General features: G+C 35.6%; 2 protein-coding genes across 7 annotated transcripts in view; both read right to left on the reverse strand.

Moving 5' to 3' along the window:
• The window catches only part of LOC126916707 (uncharacterized), a 35,168-nt gene extending 26,760 nt beyond the window's left edge, over positions 1-8,408 (reverse strand). The window contains exons 1-3 of one of the 6 annotated variants that reach the window (XM_050722764.1): positions 8,016-8,408; positions 7,392-7,559; positions 5,644-6,795 (exon numbers count right to left, since the gene is read on the reverse strand). In XM_050722764.1, the coding sequence (XP_050578721.1) occupies positions 5,644-6,599 (956 nt within the window). In that variant the 5' untranslated portion in view covers positions 6,600-6,795; positions 7,392-7,559; positions 8,016-8,408. Of the gene's footprint in view, positions 1-5,643; positions 6,796-6,864; positions 7,243-7,281 lie in introns of those variants that run through there. The other 5 variants (XM_050722768.1, XM_050722765.1, XM_050722763.1 and 2 more) reach the window with 5 other exon arrangements.
• Positions 8,409-9,408: 1,000 nt separating this feature from the next.
• LOC126916706 (myb-like protein X) overlaps positions 9,409-24,144 on the reverse strand; it is a 38,162-nt gene continuing 23,426 nt past the window's right edge. Inside the window, exons 3-4 of the mRNA XM_050722762.1 lie at positions 10,206-15,291; positions 9,409-10,138 (exon numbers count right to left, since the gene is read on the reverse strand). Coding sequence (XP_050578719.1) covers positions 15,084-15,291 — 208 coding nt within the window. The 3' untranslated portion in view covers positions 9,409-10,138; positions 10,206-15,083. The remainder of the gene's footprint in view (positions 10,139-10,205; positions 15,292-24,144) is intronic.

The following is a 24,144-nucleotide window of genomic DNA, read 5'->3' on the forward strand; positions in this document are numbered from 1 at the left end:
ACGGCGGTATCTTGGATCGATGGCCAGTTTCCATTCTCTATTTTCGTCACGTCGTCGATACCAAATTACGTTTCGACAGTATACGAAAAAGGAAAAAAGAAATAACATATTGTAAACTATTTGTTCGAGTAATAAATTTGTATAAATGACCAATTTGTATAATGCATTTGTATGACCAACGTATTTCTAAGATCTGGGGAAATGAGAACAGGTATGATATATCTCAATTCATTGGAACTAACTTTAATCTTAAAACTCGGTCATTTTATTTATGACAGCTGTCCTAAATTCTGTTTACTTTATCATTCAATACCTATTTTCCTTTCTAAGACCAGTGTCATTGAACAATTCTAATTGCAAGGTTCCGCTTGGTCAGAACAGAACGTTCGTTAAACGCATTATTCGTCCTAAATCGCTGTTATCATTCGAACACAAATAATAGTAAGTCTATAATTAAATTTTAACGTCTCCACCGAATAACTTTTCTCCGTAAAATTTTCTACAGTCTAAAATTTTCACACCAGAAACTTCAACAACCCTGTTAGTGGTTTTGGTACGAAGACCTAGACAATGAAACGGACAGAAATTCCGGATTTCTAGCTATTCACAATTGCAGTCTAAGCAGCTTGACTCCGACCTTTCTACGCCTGGCTAGGTCAAAATTTGAGCAGGGTGGGCATTCAACGTCGAAGGTCGACAAAAATATGGCAAAACTGCGTAGACTTCAATTGTAAATAACCTCTGGTACTGTTCAAGGTTCCACGCTTTTGTCAATCCTGCTTTGACCCGAGGATTTTTATTTTATCTACTTATTTCTTGCTCTTCTGTTAGCGGGTAAAAAAGATATTTGAAGAAAACTAGCGAGACAATTTGTAAGAAAATTTTTAAGATTTTAGGACAAATGAATATGAGACTGAAAGAAGAAATCGTACACCAATAAGGATATTCGTTATTACAAACTTAACGTCGATATATAGGATTGAAATAACAACACAAAATTATATTTCGAAATTCACCAAAGTCTACCACATAAATCGGTCAAAATCCGTTTATTGATAATGTTTCTAGTGAGTTAGACGTGTAAAAATAATTGCGAACCATATTGTAAATACCGCTTATTCAGAATATCGTCAGTTCCTTGGATATATTTCGGTTGTAAAATTTTCTTGTATTAATAGGACGACGGGGGAAAGTCTTATCCCTTCAAGACAAAGCATTTCCACGGTTACAGGTACAAAATATCTCAGGTCGCACAACAACCATAAATCAGCGTATGTCATATTCCGGTACCTAGGAAATTCCAAGAAGGATCCGTTATAAGAAGGGATTTCAATAGCTGAGTAAATTCGTTGGTACTAGCGAAGTACGGACTCTACCACGGATAAGCGTAAATTGTTTTCCGTTGTTAAGCTGGCATTGATACGCTCGCCCGGAGAACCTCGAACAGCTGAGACCACGAACCACCGCTGTGTTTATCAGAAAATAGCAAGAACGACGAAACGTGTTTCTTATCTGACAGAATATCCTATTATCCTAAATTATTACGAAGCAATTTTAATTAAAATTTTAATTGTCTCTTCTAATAGCTGTTTATCATGAAATAAAAAAAAAAAAAAAAGAAAAGAGAAAAGAAGATCAGAAAACATTTTCACGCTGGTTTCATTAACATCGAACGCCTATGAAGCTTCGAAAATACTTTCAATAAATTATCATATCCTTGTAAAGAAATTCCCTTGCTTTAAGGATGAACGTTGTTTTTCTTTTTTTTTATTTATTTCTTTTCATTCACAATTTGTCCAATTTGGTCATTTGGTAGAATACGAACGTTGTTTGATCACCTAAATAATTCCTAGTGCTATTCTCTACCACCTGAGGTACTCGAAATAGCAACCATTTTTCTCCGTGAAAATTCACGTTCACCTTTCAGTCTAACGAGACACGTCCGCCCTCCGGTGCACCGTCATAAAGGAACAATGCGCAAGAGCGTGGTTGAAAGAGGGCGAGGGTTCGCATGCTCTCGCCTCCAGAAAACCGCGTGTTCCAAGTTGGTACGGCCGAGGTAGCGGCACACGGTCACCAAAAATACCCACGAAGGATACGCAATATCCGTGAGCGTGCGGTGGCACGGGATCGCGGGCGTATGTACGCTTGCGTATACGCCTACGTTAAGAGAGGAACGCACGCATACGCGCACACATCGATAAGGAAGTGCGTCAGTGGATGATTGGAAAGACAGAGTAAGGCGAGACACAGCGAAAGAACGAGTGCGTGCATGTCGACGCAGTCGCAAGGATCGCTGTCAGCCGACATCTGGCCGTGCGGTCCTTCGCCCGAGGGATCGAGGGACAAAGAAGACCTTCCCCTTTTCTTAGGGGCCTTGGGCTGGATTATATCGTGGTCTCTCGCTCGCACGCACACCACCGTCTATCTGGTACCAGAGTAGCCCGGAGTGGTGGCTCGACGCCGCTGGTCTGCAGGCAGGCACACGTAACGACCCCACCGGTACCGTTTCTATGGTACCGTTCGCAGGGATTAACGCCCCTCCCGCTCGTAGACCGTTCCACTTCCATCCGGGCTGCGGGGTGAGACCAGCCTTGGCCTGGGACCAGACACCAAGGTACGCGTTCTTTCCAACCGATAGACAAGCAAACGGTCTCTGTATGTAATTAATGCAACGCGATTCGCTGCCAGACACGTCACGTTTTTATTCACGGTCTATCGTGTATTTGAGGGACGATATGTCGTTCAAGGTCACGCTTTGGTACGCGCAGGGTAAACCAGTTACGATTCGAATCGATTTCGATATTTCGATATATGGGTATAAAGGCAATAGAAAGAGAAAGAAGGAGAATAGCTCAGGTAGTTTTTATGTCCTTGAACGAACTTTAGAGTCGATTCTAAGGTTGGGGCTAATGTTTAGCTTTCCTGCTGGAGTCTTTAGCCCATAACGGGAATATTTCAATAACGTGGCAAACAAATGTAGGAACGCAATAAAATCTTTCTTTTAGATAATGGTATTTTGTAAATTATTGCGGTAATAAACTGTAAATATATATTAGAGGAAACAATGTCGATATCGTTCTTGCAACAAGGATTATTCTTGTATAGAATAAGTCCTCGTAACGGCCATCGGAACAACGACCAAGAGGATATAAAAGCTTTTGCGAAGGTGAAAGTTGCTTTGCAACTGTTTGAAAAGCTTTTATAAAAGTTCCTGGTCGTAACTAGAAACAAACTTCTTTCGGTAATTATGAAAAGTTGTGATTTCATTCCTTTTATGAAAACATCCGATGCTTACGTTAACTAGCGCGTTATTCGTTGGATAAAACGAAACTTCAAAAGGAAACTCGATCATTCGGCAAAGTATTCAAGCGGAATTGGATAATAGTGTAAATATGCGTTTCATTTTCAATTGTTTGCAGGAGAGTAAGATAAAGGAAACTAAAATATTATGGAGAATTTTCTTTTGTATTTCCTTTACGTTTGCACTACTATATCCTTATTACGTAAAATTATTATATTTCTTTCCCTACCTACGTATAGTATTAATATGCATACCTAGAGGAGATCATAAATTGATCTACTACCCTTACCGAGCAACATCGATAACGCTACCGTAAGAGTTGTAAATAGAAATGGTAGCGCAGAAGATTGTCATCACTGGTGTTATGACCTTCGTATTAGACTCGTTTAATCTTTATGTAACGCAACTAACTCATACATCCACGACAGATCGCGTAATTTAATAAATTCCATGTTTCTTAAAAATCTGATTGCTCGTATAAACTTCCTTTTGCCTTGCGATAAGAGTTAATATAACTATTATACGTTTCTCGTGACGCAGTTACATGTCACTACCATGTTCGTTGATATTTCTTAACGAAAAAACGAAACTGATGTAGGTAGTATGCTCGTATGATAAATATAAAAGTTTTTTAAACCAGATATCGAATATTTAGATACGTTAGATATGATTAAAAATTTCCAGTCACATTTATTTATCGATTATACTGATAGTTCTACGTAGCGAATGTTGGTTTCTCCTATCTCTAAGAAAATACGTATATAAAAGCTTTAGCTTTCTACATAGTTTTCAAAGTCCCATAGATAATTTGAAACTTTGAAACTTTTTTCGAAAGCTAATTTGAGTCATTTCATATAATGTGCCAAGTATTACATGCGCCATTTAAAAAAAATGTCCGGTTGATAAGCGAAATACGAAGAGGTGGTTCATGCTTCACCGCGAGATTTCCGAGTAACCAATCAATTCGAGGAAGTACAATTCCGAGCGCAAGGGGTTAACGACCAAACTCGATCGTCACTCTTTTCGTGTGTTTCTTGTTGCAACGATACGAAATATTCGAAGACCTATCGGTATTATCTCACGCGTAGATTGCACCGCGTATTAGTAAATAGTGAATATTAGTAAGTATTAGTAAATATTTTCGAGTAAGAAAGAATAAACAACGTAGTTATGCGTTAAAAAACTCATTTAAGCATATAAAGCAATTCCAAATGAAAAGAAAAAGATAAAGGGGAAAGATTGTTTGTTCTACATAGGAGGTAAGCGAGAAAAGAAGGAGAAAGCGGTAGAACAGTCATCCTGTTATCGACACTACCGCGTTGCTTATCGTTCTACGGTCAATATTTCTTTCCCCGTTTTTTTCCTCTTTCTCTTTCCCACTTCTCCGATTCCACATCGTTAGCGCGCGTTTGCGCGCTCGTCAATGCTTCTCTTATCCCGACTTTATCGGCCGATAACGCCAATCTTGGACAGCATCGGCGATTACGGCGAAAAAAGGAAGTAGAGCGACGCTGTGGAAGCGCTTTCCGCCGATCGAATTTGTCGGTGGCGAGTGAGCGGCCGTTCTCCATGCCAGAGAACGTGCACGGTAACGACCGCAACCTCGTTACAAAGACGATTCTACGTGCGGTGTCTCGATTCCTCATTGCGATGTGTTCCTTTCGAAATACACGCGTGCATACATACGCGCGCGCACGCTCCTTCGTGCCATTGCGGACCAGCGAAATAACGTCATGAACCAAACGATTTTGTAATTGGAACGTTGATCAGCATCCGACGACATTGAGCGACGACGACATCCGATGGAATTTGATAACGCGAACCGTAATGACGTTCGTGTAATGAAAACGTACGTTTCGAAATAGGGAAACAACAATCTTTAACTACTGATAATGATCGTTCAGAGAAGACGTTATCGTTTCATTTGATAGATCTCTTCTTCTTTTAAAGAAAGGTAAAATAGACGGAACTAAATAAGAAAAGACTTGAGTTATTTGACTATCCTGATATTTTACAAAAAAATAAATTAGAAAAAAAATTGTGCGTCTCTTCTGTATCAATCAATAAACCAGGAACTTTCAAAAATTGATTTTATACACGTAAAGCTGTTAAAATCATGAAATGTTTAAATAATTTTATACAATATTTTTGTTGAGCAATCTCATTCAAATTTACCCTATCATAGGTCAACGACAATAAATCACTTTTTTTTGCAAAATGTAATAACAATGTAGTGAGAATCTTTATTTTGAATTAATATCTAAGATTTCCTATTCTAAATAATTTCTCAAAGTATGAATTAATGTTATAAAAAATAGAATACTTATAATTTTACTCACCATTTGATACTTTTTTTGATGATGTTGCTAACAATTCTCTGAGATTTTCTACTAGGTAAATTAAGAACATCGTTACTTTTCTTCTTTCTTGTTCTCTTCTCTTTTACATTCTTCTTCTCTTGTTGAGCATCGTTAATAGGAGTCTCTTCTTCGTCTCCAATTAATTCTTCGGCTTTAGCAGAATTCTGAACCCATTCTGCTACATGAACCTCAACCTTTTGATCAGTCGATAATGCAGATTCTGCTCTGAGTTCTTCTTCATTGATAAGTTCACTAACAGTTGTTGGAGGACCTACGATTCCAACTTCCATATGTTCAATTTCCATGGATTGCTTAGTATCAGAATTTCTCCTAGATGATACAGATTCGTTTATTATAAGAACATCTGTATCATCGTTCGTAGTTTCTATTACATCTTCTTTCTTTGACTCTCTGTCTGTCTGTTCTTTAGTTTCTTCATTAACACTTTTATTTTCTTGCTTCAAATTTTTAGGTTCCGCAGCAAATTGTCGGACTTCTGTCGAACCTAAATTTTCATGTACTACTTTTAATATTTCATTTAGTGTCTCTTCTTCTTCAGAAATAGTATTTTTACTATCTTTAACTTTTAAAGACGAATTTTCTATTTGTTTAGAGTTCTCCTCGTTATCCATTTCCTTTAGTCTTGCATTCATTGTTACATCTTCTTTTGTATGTTTTTCATTTTCAGACACAGTATTTTCAATGTTATTAGAGTTTTCTGAATCTAAACTTGATTCTTGTTTTTTGACATCAATGACAGCAACTACTTTTAAGGCGTTTTCATAAGAATCATTTAGCTCCGATTCATTTTTATTAGAAACTTCCTGTGTTTCATTATCCTCCACTTTTTTCATCGATGTTGTAGGATCATTTAATACTTCCTCCTTATCTACAACTTTTATTAAATCCATGTCTTCTATTTTGCTCTCCGCCATTTTTTATATTAGTTGCTTTTAGAGATTCATTTGAAATATTCGAATATGTATAAATATTTAAATAATGATGAATTTTTGAGGTATATCAAATTCACTGTTTTCATGTTACCATATGAGCGAGCATATATCGACAAATTGAATTATGAAGTCTTTCTTTCGAGTAATATATTATCCATTTGTGTGTTTCATTTTTATTCTGTAAAAAATATAATACATTAATTAATTATAACAAATACTTTAATTAAATAAATAACAAATAATTTACATTTTATATGTTACGAATAACTTTGTCATAACCTCTTCTATCGACCGATGATCGGTAAAAGCGATTCCTCGAATGAAAATTTACTTTAAAATTTGAGGTTAGAAACGTATAGTATCGTTGAAAACATTGTATCATAAACGTGTAAAGAAACTGCACGATATCAGCGTATTTAAAATATCGATACTCTATAATTATCTCCAGTTTTAGCTCGTGGTTTGCAATGACGCAAAAGTTTTGAATATTGAGTTATGGTAACATTGAACTTTGTAGTAATTAATCACTGGTGTTTAAGCAAATCCTATTCTGCATAAATGATGTCTCGATATCTATGTCACCATTTCTACTTGCAGAAACGAAATTTTCCGCTAATTTCATGAACATAAATATTATAGATTACATCAAAATATCATAGCTTACACAAAGAAAACTGTAGTTTATTTATATGCCATCTTTATCTTGTTTTGCCAACGAAGACTTAGCATTTTGCGTAAAGTTATAAGAGTTGTATCTCAGATATTATAAATTACCTTCTGTTATATGTTTTTCACTTTATGCTGATGAATCCACTTGATATTCACAATATGAAATGCACTTTAGAATAAATCGTGACATTTGTTTGACTCAAAAGTTACTTAATGACACTATCGAGGTATAACATTATTGGGCGACACGTTCATAACCTCACTTATTTCCTCCTTGACAATACGATTAGGATAGTGAACCGAAAATGCACAGGAATGAAAGAATGGCGATCTCGATAAATGGAAATCTCGAATACATGTAATCAGTATTAAAATAGGGAAGAGCAAATAGAGAAGGCACATAAAATACTGCACACTAAAAAGAGTATAAAGTCACAGGGACGTGTCAGTCAACCCTGTTGTATGTATGCCTTTTTCCGTCTTTCTCTCTCTGTTTCAAAGGGTACTCTTATTTTTACATTATGGCTGACGGTCACGAAAACAATTCAATGAAGATAATATACTAATATTACTTAAAAAGAAGTTTTCACGGTACCGAAGTAAAATGAGAACACGACCCCGTGGTACGTAAGGCTAGTGACCTCTACCTCTTTGAAGTATGCGTTTATGTGTGCATGCATGTATTTCTGTGCGTACGTATAGTAAACCGACGTGCTTAGTCTGATTTACCTAGTATTATACGCGTGTTGAACGTCCACGACTCAAATACTTATACACGATTGTATTTTCTGTTCGAAAGAACATAACGACATAGTTCAAGCCAACCATCGTACATACTGGTGTATTTGCGTCGTATTATGTAGCATTTCGTGCCGACTGCATCTTCGCGGATTTTTTTGTTCCGACCAATCAAACGCGTTTACACGTTTCTTTGACAGCGACGCCTTCCGTGGAACGTGAACACGATATTAAATTGTCACAGGACTCGACTCAAGTTAACGATACAATTTTCGTGCAAAAAACACCGCAAACAATTCACACGGCAGAAAAATTCTACGTACTCGCGGCACACTATACTCGGACTATTTTTCGTTTGTGACCAAGCCGCGCGCGCGTGTTCCCAACAAAATGGCCGTTCTACGATATAGTGTATATTCTTGTCATTCGCATTTTTTTGCTTCACACTTTTTTCTTTTATATTTAAATATCGTCGTTACTTTTAAATGTGTTATAGCGAATACCGGGAAGTATTTTTGAAAATTTACCATTTAATCTATATTGAAACTAAAAACAATTTAATGGACTAGATAATCAATCTCTCCATAACACATGTGATAGTGGCGCCAATTTTAAATCTGATAAGATAGAATGCTTGTATGTACTTTGCTTTAGGAACCTTAATTTTAGGAGTTACTTATTCATTAGAGAAATATTATTTCGAAGTCGAAAAGGTATTCTAAATTATGATTAATCTTGTTTGTTAAAATTATTTTATTCGCCCCGTTATTGTGAAACTATAAAAATACGTCAAAGACATATTTCAATGGATTATGAATATTCATTATCAAATATATCGCTAGTTTCTATCGATACTGTATTTATTAACATTTTTGTAATATCTGCTTTTACCACATATATGTATCTTTTCCTAGATATGTATGTGCCAATACCTTTCATCGTTTTCTCTATTTAACTTATCTCAATATATTAATAGTTTCTTCGAAATATGGTTCATAAATATATTCACGCATTTATTAAAACATTAAGACTAAAATTCGCAAAATCATTTTACATATTTTACATATTGCGTAAAAGTTGCGTAAAAGGGATATTATTATTTGAGCATTTCTGATATTCATAGATAAAAAGAGATGGTACGTTTTGCATTAAAAATATATGTTAAAACTTATTACTTGGTCAACTTGGTCAATTTAATTAGAAATATGTATATAATAATGTCTAGTTGCAAATGAAAGAAATTTTATTTTTAGTAACAAATTATATTGTTACTTTTTGATATTATATTATTGACAAATATAGCAAATATGCATATTTTTATCATATATATATATATATAGGTAGAAGGATTATGTGGATATATTTTCAAGTAACGTAAAAGATATTGTATTGGTCTTGTATATTTACAGGTTATTTATGATTTATAATCAATAATGTCGTACAATATATATATCAACAAAATAATATTTTAGTCGTTCTTATAAAGCTAATAAAATCTAAAGGCTAAACAGTCAAGGTTGATCTAAAAGTTGGCTTCTCTCCGTACCACGAACCTTACGTTCATGGTTACCATCGTGTTTGCTACCTAACAATAAATAAACAAACAAGTATAAATCTATACATTCCACGTGCCACGTGGTAGTGAGGGTAGTGATGATAATTAGTATTGTAAACCACGATCGCAGTAAACACGATGTCGAGCAGTCTCGTTTCAGTCTCAATCTAAATGCTTTTTAATTACAATTAGGCTGTGGATTTTTCTATATTTTTCGGAACTTTCAATTTTGAGGTTTCAAAAATGCACATAATGCACATAATACGAAAAACCAAGAAATAATCAAATTGTATTTGTTGCGATATTCAGTAAATAAAAGAAATCCCTGTCCAAATTTGATCTTTGAAATTATAGACATAAAAATACGAATTTGTATAAATCACCGCACTCTAATTATGATAGTTTGAATAAAAATATTCAAGATAGCTTTACATAATAAGGAATAAAGATCTTCCACGTATAGTTTAAGAAGTTTTCGATTTTCGAGAGTTTCTAATTTCCATTAGAAAAAATACTTTTACGAAAGCTAAGAACAAAATATTTTTCAACTAAAAAGTTTCTAATTTCCATTAGAAAAAATACTTTTACGAAAGCTAAGAACAAAATATTTTTCAACTAAAAAGTACAAACGTCGATAGGTTCTACTAGAAATTAAATTAATTTCCATTTTATTTTCTTCCTACAATAAAATATCTGTTAGATTTTATCTGAACTCGGATAGAGTCGATCAACCGTTCTTTAAAAATTAAACTAATTTTCAGTCGCCGAGACTAAGTTGCACGCAATAAATAAAAAGGTATTCGTAAATCTTTTGAAAGATATTCATTAAATATACGTTACATTATTGGGTAATCGAATCGTTTCGATGCTTTCGCGAAGAAATAACTATGTATTGCACATTTTATCGAGTATGTTCTTTGCAAACTCGTTAAGAATCTAACATACATATAACATATTGAATTATTTAACACGCTTGTTTGACTTTGCACGATATAGCACATTTTCCTCGTCCATAAATCGTGGAAAGTAAGATTAGCAAAACAGAATGATGTACGGCAACCTGTTAACTGCAGATCGGGAACATGTAATAATCGGACATCGAATGCATCATCTATTTTGGATACGCTCATTAATAGTATACAATTCCGTTTATGAAACCTGGAAATGTCGGGTTTTCCTCTTGTCATTCCAGTCGCAGCAGTGTTATTCGAAGTCTTTTTGACAATGATCGACATTCTCGGTGTTTGCCGTTTTGATATTTGCGAACTCTCCTCGCGGACTCTAACGGTTCAATGATATATCATTCGCGCGTTTGATTTGTTTTTTCATTTTTCATTTTTAATTAACGTTATCATTATTCGCGAAACGGATAGGAAATAATTTCTTCAGAGTTCAGACGAAATATTAACACAGCGTTAAAAATGTAGAACGCTTGAAAGCTAAACGCACGAATGTTGTATAATTTCTGTTTAAACGGATTTGAATAATTTCATTATAGCGAATATACCTTGTCAGGTTCAAGGCAAAGTAGAAGTGACGTAGTGGCAATCGATTTTTACTATACATATATACTCGCTGGTTATACCGTACATTACGATAGCTTAAATTACAAATTATAATCCTAATTTTGATATTCGTCCTCCACGTATAAGACAGCAATTTGATTCGATACAGTAATTAGATAATTTTGTTGAATTATAGTCGTGTACGCATTATGCTTTATAATATCGCGCGGAATTGTCGTTCAACGTGCCACAATTTGGCCTGTTAGCATTTTATCTGAAATATCGTAAATAAAGTAACAAATTCGCAGGTACTATTATGCCAAAGTTTGCTTAGTTAATATTTCATCCGACTACCAGCGAGCTAAATTATTACCATTTTATGGCTACTCTCCGAGGTATAATCAGAAAATATATCGTATATTCTACTGGATTATAGATCGCAAAGCGTCGACAAATACCGAGAAATATTTAAGGGGTCGTTTTTCGTGCATGCATAGGTACACTCAATCGCGGATATTTCATTACACGGTACATTTGCGTGCCCTATCTGTACGTTATGTAAAATATTTTCTCTACCTAAATCATCTACCTATATACGCTTTTTTCGTGCTTTCTGTTCACCGAAATACGTTATCGTTTTCCTTTTTAACTATCGAATAGCACCTGTTTCCGTCGTTCCAGACGCGCATACTTAGTCGTTTTTTTCCCTTTCCTTATAATTTTTTGATACCTAGTCGTGATTGTATATAACGTGTTAAACGGCTTAATGTCTTGTCTGTTGGAGTCGAGTTTACACACAGAAGTAAAACAAACAAACCATATACATGTACGAAGGTTAATTCTTTCGAGCAAAATACCTGATTATACCTTGAGATAACAACGTAGTCGATAATTACAGGTACTTGCAATCTGTACGAAAAGATGATTTGCTCGCAGGAACACGAGATATTCGTAGAAGATTTACTATAATTCCTTAACTTGGAACTTTTAACGCGAAAAATAGGAAAGCGTTGGATACATATTTATTAAATAACAATTAGCTAAGATACGTTTCCGCGTTTAGTTCGTTAATACGATGCAAGACTGTATCTTATTGTAATGTTCGTAGGTAATGAATAATCTTTTTTCTTTTTTTTCACTTCTATCATGGTCGAATTCAACTCGTTTTTATTCGCAATTCGAATCCCATAAATTTCAATGTTAATCAATTATCGATTTAAAAAATATATGTTAAGATCAAGAAATAGTAAATAGGATTATAATTATCGGTTCCTTAAAGAATAATCATATTCTGTCGCTAATCGATCACACAGATCTCTATGACTAACAATGGCTCGTGTTTGTGTTCGCTCGATCGATATTCATTATCCTTCGTCTTTTCATCTTCCACTTTAACGGTATTTAATTTATGCGTAAATAAATTGTTATCAAGAATATTCCAACGAACTAGTTCACGGGACAATTTAAACCTTAACGGATGTAGGCTATAAAAAATTGATTTGACCTAATTAGTTGTAGCTATATTAAGTTCTTCGTGGCCAGCGATACGAAAGCACTGGCTTTATTGATTTTTAAGACCGATACTTTCGAAATGATCCGCTTCTTCATCCGTTATCTTCGTGTTTTAAATAAATATGCATGCTGCACGAATTAATATTTCTCGATCGATTCTTCACTCAAATTCTTTCGTAATATTCCTGTTTGCATAGCCAAGATTATCTATGCGGCATATTAATGCCTCTCATTAATTTGCATAAATGCTAGCGGCAAGATCAACATGTTTTACTTGTTGCATGTAAATTCGACTTAGATACAGGATGAAAACGTTCGTTCGTATCGTATTAGTGTCTCCGTTGATAGGATCGTGAGAAGAGTTCACGATCGCCGTGACGATCCATGCGAAATGATCGAATTAAAAACTATTGCACGTTTCGTCGCTTATGCATATCTTATGTATTATCGCCTACTACTTTGCACGACAAAATAGTCATTTATAGTACGAAATAATTACAACAATGGTCGATTAACAATATCAAAATCAACCGTCGAATCAGTGAAAAACAGCGAAACGAAAGGCAGAACTTAATTTCGGGCGAAACGATTCACCAGATACAGTTCAGTAACCCTCTATAACGTCGTATGATATTCAAGTTACATAGCTATATACATGTACATACATAGGTATCTATATATTTAGTGTCCTATTTTATTTACTCGTCGAGACATCGTGTTACATCGTCGTTCTCATCGCACCGCCATCAAATAATTGATTCATTGTTTATTATTAATTTCGAATTTTCAGTTCAAGATGGGACGCTATAATTTTTGTGCCAATATACATACGTATTATAGATCGTAAATTTCCGATTAATTATAGAGGGTGAAAGACGATTTTCGCGTAGATTACGTAATCGTTACGTTGGTATCGATGTTTCTATGTAACGATGTTTCTCACGCAGACATTAACCGATTAAAATGTTAAAACGATAACCAATGTCATTGTCACTGACTCGTTGACTAATTAGGCGATTAATAAGCCAAATGAGAATTTAAATTAAACAATGTTCGAACGTAGCCATAATATTTAAATCGCATGATTAAAGGGGTTATGCGAATGAACGTGAAATTATTCGAAACGAAACAACGATCTCACTGTGTTTTAAAGACAACGCGTATCTTTATACAGCTTTGCCTACAGATACGTATCGTACAGTTCCATCAGAATTCTACGAAATTACATTTATTTATGATACATTGCACTTATTCCTTACACATCACGATAAACACGCGAATTTTATTTACATTCTGTTCCCGATATTCACGCTCGTATTTCTATTAGAATTTTAATATCCTATCGCTTAGCGGTTAAATATCTTTTGCTATTCGCTACAATGGATCGATCTATTTCTTCTAAAGGAACGAACGAGTCATATAACCGTTTTACTATTTCACGAGGACAGAAATCGAGCCTTCGAGCCCAATCCGGTACTGCAAATCGAAAAGCGTTATCCATCTTTCGTAAAAGGGAATCGCAAAGAACAATCTTTCGCATGTCAGTTGCGTGACAGTTTGTAACAGGCAAATTTCTCTCTTAAGAATTAACGAAACAAATTTGAAGGTATCTACGATATGAAAACTTTCGTCTCGTCACGGCGTTCGCGTATTGCACTGTTGCTCTGGTTACTACGTACTCGTCCGTCTAAAGTACGATGAACTTAAAAGAAGTATCATTGACGAGAGAACTTGTGTTTTCTATCGCGTTTCGTGCGTTTAGAAGCTGTTGCTCCCTCCGTCGCGCGTCGGTCAACGAAATTGTACTCTCAAATATCAACAAGAACGAACGTTCTATAAATAACAGAAGAATCGTTAATTATTGCGTGCAGATTGTAGAAAAAAATATTTCCCGTCGCCTACGATCGGAAAAATACTCTACGAAACGAAATTCTATCGACACGACTTGACACGACCAACGCAATTAACAACTACCATAGGGATATACCGGTCGAAGTGAATCTGAAACAAGCATTGCATTTCTATCGTCGAATGAAAGAAGGAGGGTGTTTCGGTAGAAAGAATCGGAAACTCCACGAAAACGATCACACACGCAAAAGGTCTCTACAAACGGACTCACGACAGAGAGGGAGAGATAGAGAAAGGCTCTCTATGGAGAGGAAATCACGACGAGTGCAGCGGCTCTCTGACGCGATACAAGGGAAATCTGTGCAGCAATGATGATCAAAGCGAAGGTCTTTGAAGAAGAGTATCACGGTGAATAGGTTGACGAGGATGTTCAACGTCTGTAGGAACGCCGATCGGCCACGTGGAACCTTCTTCCTGTATTTCCGTGTGGGTTTGATGGATCTTCTTCTACTTCTCTGGCTCGATTTTCGGGAACCGCTAAAGGAATCTCATGGATGCGCTTCTTCGCTAGCGAGAAGATTCCTCTCTTTTCTTTTACTAGGACTATTCGACTTGCGGTCAGGGTCAAGGTCACAGTGGTCAAGACGCTAAAGTAGTCCTATGCCAGGAGGGGTGTTGATGTTGGTGCTGGTGCTGATGTTGTTGCTGGTGCTGGTGATTGTGGTGTTGATGTTGACTCTGACGTTGCTGTTGATTCTGATTCTGTTGCTGATGATTGTGCTGTTGGTGCTGATACTGATGCTGTGGTTGCTGCTGGTATTGTTGTTGCTGTTGCGGCCTCTTCTGGCTGTGAACCAAAAACAGGACGTACGATTACTTTCACAATGTCGAGTGAATTCTTGCATGGGTATTCGCCACACGTGGGCGTTTGATGACCGTGATTTGACTCGCGACTATTTACCGGCAATGAGCTATGTATGCGCCAGTCCGAGCGAAAATACCGTTTTAATTACGTAATGTTACGAAAACTGGTCGTAGGCGGTTACTTTATGATCGTGATTTCTTTTCTGCCTCGTGTAATACGTCTTTCGACGATAATGAAAAAGTAGACACAACTTTTTTCTCAGCGGAACAGAGAATAATCGACTTACGGTAACTTGGTAGGCTGTAAACAGTTTTTAATATAAATCGTTCGATGTTTGAACGACGGCAGTAATTCATGGACGATCAATTCGTAAAATCGTTTAAAAAATCATTCTAGAATATTTTCATATCATGGGTCACATCGTAGCTACGTATAAAAATAATAAAAATGCAGTCGTTGTATGAACGGTTGACGCATATGATCTAGTCATTAAAATGCAACGGACAAAAAGTTAGCCGACTGGTCTTGACGTACGAAGATACTCTGATAAATTATGAAAAACATGGTTCTTTTACATAATTCATTATGAGCGCTCCATTCATTATGTAGAGGATACAAGACTATCGTCGGTGGATATAGAACTCGTTAAGTATTATAGAGGATTGACATTATGTCGGCGAATGAAGAGTAAATTGGTAATTATTCGTAAATATAATATGATTCGTAAATAAAATAAAGAAATAGAATAAAGCAAATGCAAAATTATCTTCTTGTTGTACGTTCGATGTATTAGTCATTATGCAACTGATTAAAAAAACGAAACATCGGTATACGATAGACGAAGCTTAACATCGATCTAAGTCTAAATGTCATTACATGACGTATCTTTTTGCTGCAAATTATTCATTTATTGAACACATTGACAGACGTTGCAAAAGTAATTTCAAATTCCAATGAATTTTTTTGGAAAAGATATTTCGCAATTTGTTCCTACTAGAACGTCAAAGTGTTATCAAATCTTACGTGAATTAGAAACTTGGATTGTGCGTAAATGTACTTTGTACTTCTATAGGTATACTTCGTTTGAAGAAGTAAAGTGAAAGGAGCACTAAATACCATAAAGATACCGGCTTGAGTTATCGATGATTAATAATATGGTTACGTGTCAGAAAAATTCATCCATCGTATTAGCCTCGTTCGGTACTAAGTAACAAATGTTGTTAACGCATTATCATCGATGCACTTGCAAAAAAATCCAGCCACAGAACGCTCGATCGTGCAAGATCGTTCTCCTCGATTTTTCCCAACTACGCTTTGAAAAGATAGCTTTTCGAAGAAGGTTCAATTGCCGGAGTCGCAATATCTTTTATATCGATGATGATCTCCGATAATTTATCGTTTTCTCATACGCGTTTTTATCAAGCTACTATTAAATTTCTTTTCCCAACTTATTAAATTTCTCCAGCTGTAACAAAGCATTCGCCTGGTGCTTCTAAATGTGCAACACGTTCTTTCGTAATACGCAGTCACCGGTAACTTGTACGTATTATGTGACAGACAGAACTCTCGGACGAAACAATTCTAGTAAAGTATAGTCTCGAGGCGAATCTCCGCAACAAATAGTCACGTCGCGTGTAGAAAATGTCGAATACAACGGAGCGTGACTGTAAGCGTGTAAGCACATTTTTTTTCATCGACCCTGAACGAATTCTACTGTAACAGCTTCTATTATCACGGCCATTGCTCGAGCCCGCGTACGATGGATCGTGCGAAGCACGAACTTGTAAAATTATCGATGCATGAGCACATCCAATGCGACGATACAGAAGAAGGTTTCAAGGTTTAACCAATAAAAATGTCTTGAAAGATTTTGGACGGGTATAACGATCCATACATTTAAATAAAATTATTGGCAGAAAATAATGTTTCCTGGTTGCTAAAAATAGGCTAAAATAGCTACAGCTATTCTTGTGCAATAAAAAGTCGGCGTATTATCTTATAAATCTCTTAGATTTCTTTGACGCGTAAGAGAGATTTAACAGGCTTCTTTATAAACGATGGCTAGAGTCCGACCGTTTAGGCAAATTCATATAGTTTCATCGATGTAATTATAAAATGAAATCCAGGCCAGAAAGTTGCTTTTACTTATTAAGTATTACGAGAGCTGTTATATTTTCGATAGTTTATGCATTTTTGCCCTTCTGCTTTTATGTATTCTCACATTTGAAAAAATAATCTGCAAAATGTCTAAGCGCGTTAAATAGCACGACGATTGTTCTTTACATTCGAAAGTTGATACTATAAAAAAGAAGTATTCGAAACATTGACCTCAAATTTATATATGGTAATGCACTGTGAAACTTTTGCATATATTCATCGCGTTAAAATTTCAAATGACACACATTTTTTATAGCAAACGGAACTTTAGTTGTGGGGTAATTTACGAAGTCATAAAAAGCGTATAACCTTCGGCTTTATGATAAAAACAATAATGACAGGTTATTATTATAAAAGCAAATACATCATTCTAAATGCATTTTTCAAATTAAACATGTAATTTCTACGAGTTATTGTCATTGCGTTTATGCCAATACACGCATTTGCGATTTCTGATTGACAGTGGAAAATTTTATATTTTCTTAAATTTACGTTCGCCCAGAAATATCGTATAGTACAAGTTTGACATTACGTAATCTCGAGTGAGGTTGGTTATAAAATGATGTATTATTAAGAAAAGGTCATGCTTTTTTGATTGCACGGTTTCACTATGTTGAACTACACGCCAAGTGAAATATCACGTTATATAGGCAAGCCGATGATTAAATAAGTACGAATACGAATTTATGCCCTAATAAAATTACAAATTGTTGCGATAAAATTTCAGATTACCCATTCTTCGGTTTTGTATTGTTCCTAAAAATGTATATTTACAACGTTCCATACGATATACATACTTGATATAATTATCTTACGAGAAAGTTGTGATATCCTACTTTCTCGAACCGAACGTGAGAATTTTTTCGAATTCGCGTTCGTCATTCGCAATAATACACATTTATAGATACAAATAAGACACACGTATCATAACAATACGTATAACAAGCACAGATTTCATTGAACGAACGTTTTTTATCGTATTATTTTGCATCGGTTAACAAGGATGGCAGATGTGAATGTATTAGTACGTTTTTGTAACCTTTGAAGAGTTTATATCAGAGCACTATGCGTTATCGATTTCGAGCATCATCGCAACAAATCTGAATCGGACTGCATTAGTGGCCATTTCAGATATTTATTACCAACTAATACGGTTACTTTCAATACGCATATCCTAGAGACGAAACAGCTGGCAAACCGTGCTTATACTTTCATGCTTAATTCATATACATATATGAATGAAATCATATTTTTATCACTTCAAATTGTGCAGATAAAAGTCAAAACTTAAATAATTCCAAGCGTTCGTTATTATCTTATCTTGTAATACATAGGTAATATATGTAAATAAAAATTGCGACATATGCAAAAATGAATTGCCCTATGTAAAGAATATGTCAAATATGTAATGGACTGTCTGTTCTCCTCTTAAATAAATACATTTGCATAAATATCTGCCGCTTCACGGTGACATTTAAGACGTTAGAAGTTTCACTGATCAAATATATGTACTAACATCTCAGAAAAACACGATTTTAATTTTCAATGTTATAGCTCTGGTTATGAAAGCGTCTCCATATTTTCTCATAACATCGTTCTACGAATAGTAACGAATAATAATCATCCGAATTAATCCTTTGGCAGACCATCGATCCTGAATAATTCGATTAAAATGAAAAGGAAAACGAAGCCGGTGTCTACACTTACGTTTACCAACGTCATAAAACGACGATGAAAGACTGAAACGGTCCCGGAATGCACGTCGTTGGATTTAACATTCGATACACGAGACGATGAGTCGGAAACGCGCGCGTTATAACAATAATACCCGGTCAGGCTTCACGAGGGCCATAATATCGACGAAAGCGAGATTATTTCGGCGAGACGTAATTTCATCGAAATGCAAATTAACCCGCCGGCACTGCAATAGCCGATAATTACATCGGTCGACGATTCGAAGGTTTCGACTGCTATTTTCTTCTTTCTTCTTTTTTATTCGCATGGCCCTTTTATTTGTTTCCACCGTATATCGTACATAACGAGACAGAAATTCATTCGGATAGCAATTAAACCTGCTCGTCCCTTTTCCCGGTACTAAACCACTGATTTTGTTATCCCGTCCAACATTTCGTTCCTGCTAATCGAATTACGTATTTTGCACATCGCGAGACGGAGGTGTCGCGTCCAGCGAAGAAAATAACGTAACGAGCGAGAATCGTGCGCTTTTTTCCCATGAGATCATGCTCGACATGAGTTTTAATTGAAACAAGGACAAGGTTTCGTCGCAATTTCTCGAGTTTCGCGTGGAATAACGCGCTGAGATTTGTCGTATCAACGAATAATTAAAGAGAAATTTGCTGCAACAACCGATTATCAAACGTACGGTGAATAATTGTTTTCAAATTGAACCAAACGACCAGTTCTTTCTTTCTTTCTTTTTCTTTCTTTTTGAGAAGTTGGTAGAAATAGTTTGCTGGACGACGTGTAAAAAAGATTTTGGAAGAAGTACAACTTTTTATATACGTGCCTGTAATGAACATTTAAACAACACATTTGAAAGATTCGAGGAATGTACATGCTGAAAATTTTATACAGATCGAAAGATATAAGAATCTTGAAATTTCAGCCGAAAATCGCGAAAAAACTGATTTCAACGAAATTTTCAGCATGTATATAACCGGCATAAATCTTCAAAACATGTCAATGGAATAAATTTTCACTACAGGCTCAGATAAAACAAGTTATAAAAAGTAACCTTCGTCATTTTCTTCACGATTCTGACTAATTGCTATTTTTTCGAAACATTTTTTACACGTCATCTAGTACAGTAATCCTTTTATCTTCTTAAGAATTTTAAGAAAGTTGTGTTAGTTTGAAGAGTATCAGTATATTTACGGTAGCTACTATCTGTATCTACTTCTCGTAGGTTCGATTTATTTATGTGACAACATATTAGATTAGAGATACTAATTTGCTACTGATTAGAGGCAATGACGTTCGCCGTTGTTGCTGATTTATTAATTGAATCGTTCGCTCGCAAAACTGGTTAACCGCATAAGACAAAAGGAAAAGAAAATTAACAAAAATTGTATAACATAAGCATCAGGTGGTTCAACGTTAAATTTTGAGAAATTTCCAAAAGTGTAGTTAACCGTTTTAGCCTGTGAACGAATCAATCTCTACAGTCCATTAATATTCATTATATTATGAATTATTCTTAACGAGCATTAATTACTGTTTAATACAAACAGAGATTTAAGAACGGTACATATTAATAGCGTTATAAATATAAATATCTGGTAAGTTGATTAACTTTAGATATTCCAGATATCGAAATAGTTTCGATAGCGTTACGGAAACAGCTACTGTAAAATAAAATTGTAAAATAAAATAAAATTCGTCGGTAGAGTCGAAGGTTTCTTAGATAATTTGAACAATGCGGATTCGACATACTATCACGTAATGTAAAACATCTAGGAATATGTTTAAATGCATCCGAAACCATTTTATGTTTGTGATAACGCAAACACAATATTATTTCATTTGTGGCAAGAACGATAACGCGAATATTCGATACGCTACTTTAAACCTAAAGATATTTTTTAGGTCAACACCGAATGACGCAATAATTTTTGACGTATATTTTTACGTAACGTGTGTATAATCTGATAATATTTAGTAACTAATTAAACAAAATTATGTGTAACGATTACTCATGAATTATATACCAGAATCCTTAAGTAATTCTTACATATTCGAATAAAGGTATCATTCAGTTTTAAAATCGTTCTTTTCGTAACACTCGGCTGTTACGGATCCTACGGATTGATACTAATTAACGAGCATATTCATTTTTAAAGTATCCTTTCACGTGTAACGTTAAAGCCTTGTCTTATACGGACAAATACAGGATTCTACTCGCTATAGAAAATACGAATACGAATCCTATGGATCGGTATTAATTAACGAGAAGAACTTGCATCTCTGGCAGCGAATCTTCTGAATGAAAAATATCTTTTCACGTGTAGCACAAAGAATCTTCCCTTATTCGGCAAAATACGGGATATTATTCGTTATAGTTTCAATCGGAAAGTTTTAATTAGATCAGAATTATCGTCGAAACCAAATAAGATTATACGCGATAATTAAATTTCCTTAGATGCGCGCAACTACAGACTTAAGGTTAAGTCACGTTATTCTTGGTTTCAGAAATCTCATTAGCTTTAGACCGTCTAACTCTAGACCTAAGCCGCGATAGATATACGATACTACGACATAGTACGGTTAAATTATTGATGGTGGGCGAACGTTGAGATATCGGCGTTTTTCCTCATCGAAAACCAGATAACACAGTTCGAAAAGTTCTTTACGTTCGAGGCATATTTCATGTACACAATTCCCGTAAAGTTTCAAGGATCACGAAACCTTTCGATTATGTATCGGGGCTGTTACCTTAAGCATCCTAATTGACTTAAAGTACAGGTTGCATGCAAATTGCATGTAAAAAGCATATAAAGCCAGAAACGGTACGGCATAAAGTAAGAGCTTGTGCACTGCCTACCGACCGAAGATCGTCCGGTTTGGGAAACATAACGACGAATTACCCTCGATGTTGCTTAACCACGCGCCGCTCACGCTTGTCTCGCCACTCGTAACGAGTTTATAAAGCAACTAGATTTCTCGTTCCGAATGTGCTGCAAATGGAAGACGGAGTAACACGCAGAGTTCCATTACGTGTCACACGTGTGAAATATGTGCACGGTCGGTGATCAAATGAATTATCGTCTTTTTTTCTTTTCAACGAATTATCAGCTTATTGTCTCCTCCGCTTCGTACTTGCTTTTATATCGCTCTTTAAACAACACTGTATTATTTTTAGACTGGTGAAGTTTCATGTATTTGTGAGACTTTTTAAGATGCACATAATAGTCAAAGATACATGAAATATTCAAAGTATGGTATAGACTGAGAAGTTTTATGCATTTGTGAGACTTCTTAAGATGCACATAATAGCCAAAGATACATGAAATATTCAAAGTATCGCATTTGTTACGATGTTTGATAGGTAAAACAAATTTCTGTCTAGGTTTCGTTATTTCAATCATACTCGTAAAAACAAGAATATCCACATGCTCAAGAAGTACCGCACGCTCTAATTATTTCCGATCGCTTGGAACGGTCTTCGTCGGTCTTTCGGTGCATTTGCTGGTTACATTATTTTAAGAACGGATATCTAAATAAATCAAAATGTTTTTCCTTCGTCGTGTACTAGAATTTGCTTGTGTGCTCGTAATTGCTTCGCGATTAGTTAACAGCTTCTAAACAGCTTCTAAAACTCTACCCGTCTTCTTTATCGAACCGTAGTTCATTGGACTAAAACTTTGTAACTTCGTGAAATAAGTTTATAAAATCATTTGAAAAGCTGTATCATTTTACCGCCTGATGTTAGATCATAGGCGATTACAATAGCGTGTCTATTGTGAATTACATAGATGCATGCTGTTTTATATCGTAATATGATGTCTCAAGATAGGTAGCCTGTCCGACTAATTATAACCGTAACAGCTGCAAAAAAGCTTCGCAACGAACGTATCGACCTTTCTTCAAATCGAGCACAGCGATAATAATTTATGCAATCGAGTACGCTATGATTCGAAACGCAAGTACAACCCGTATTCCCACTCTTTTTTCCGTTTCGATCGAGTATGTCAGTTGCAAAGTACGTATAATGAATTCTTGATCGAAGGATCGTCAGAATTCAGGGCGTTTTTGTCCTCGATCTCGAAGACTCCCTGTCGAGAGATTCGCTCGAAGAGAATTCGCCAACATAGAGATGTGCTCGTCGATATTTCTGCTGGATTTCTTGGTGGCTCGTTGGGGTTTCGATGAATCAACGATCAGTCGATACTCATATTCGGTCGACTTTGAAGTGTCTGCTTTTTTTCGAACGAGCATGGAAACGGCGGAAATAAAAAAGTTGTTCCGACAACTCTGTGTAAATGTATTTCGTTCGTATGATTTATTCTTTGCCTCGCGTGTTATTTAATTCCGCAACTGTAGCGCATGATTTATTCCACTATTTAACTTTTTACTCGACTTCGATACGCCACGTTCAAGATGCAGTTAATTTCTTAGAATGCCGATGAAGACGTACATACCTCTTCGGGCATTTTGGGTCAAGCATCGTTCGGCACCGGCTAATTAGTATACGATATACGTATATGTATAAATGGAGAAACTCAAACTTGCGTCATTTTGTAATCATTAGTTATAAACTTGATGGATCGTATTAAAAAGATAAGTTAGAGAAATATGTGATTTCGAATGTTCCGAATCGAAGGCACTGTAGCTGGAAAAGGTCGTTTCCATCTATACTTTTCAGCGATTTAGGTAATTAAAAAGGAAAGATGTTCGAGAAGTTGAATAAGATTGAAATGGCAAATTTTAAACAGAAACGTGTTACGTGTATGCGTGATAATCGCGAATAACAGGAAGAAATTAGATTATGCTGCGTTTATAGCATAATCGCTCAGTTTACATCGCTCATGCTTTTCCGAAGCTCATGCATATTCATAAAGGAAGCGAAATACAAGATCGCTCGCAGCAACTCAATCACTGAACGAGCACGACTAAATGAAAAATACACGTAATTATATTTAAGCTGTCGAAGCTGCTGTT

Source organism: Bombus affinis, chromosome 5, assembly GCF_024516045.1.
Source record: "Bombus affinis isolate iyBomAffi1 chromosome 5, iyBomAffi1.2, whole genome shotgun sequence".
NCBI classification, from domain to species: Eukaryota; Metazoa; Arthropoda; class Insecta; order Hymenoptera; family Apidae; genus Bombus; species Bombus affinis.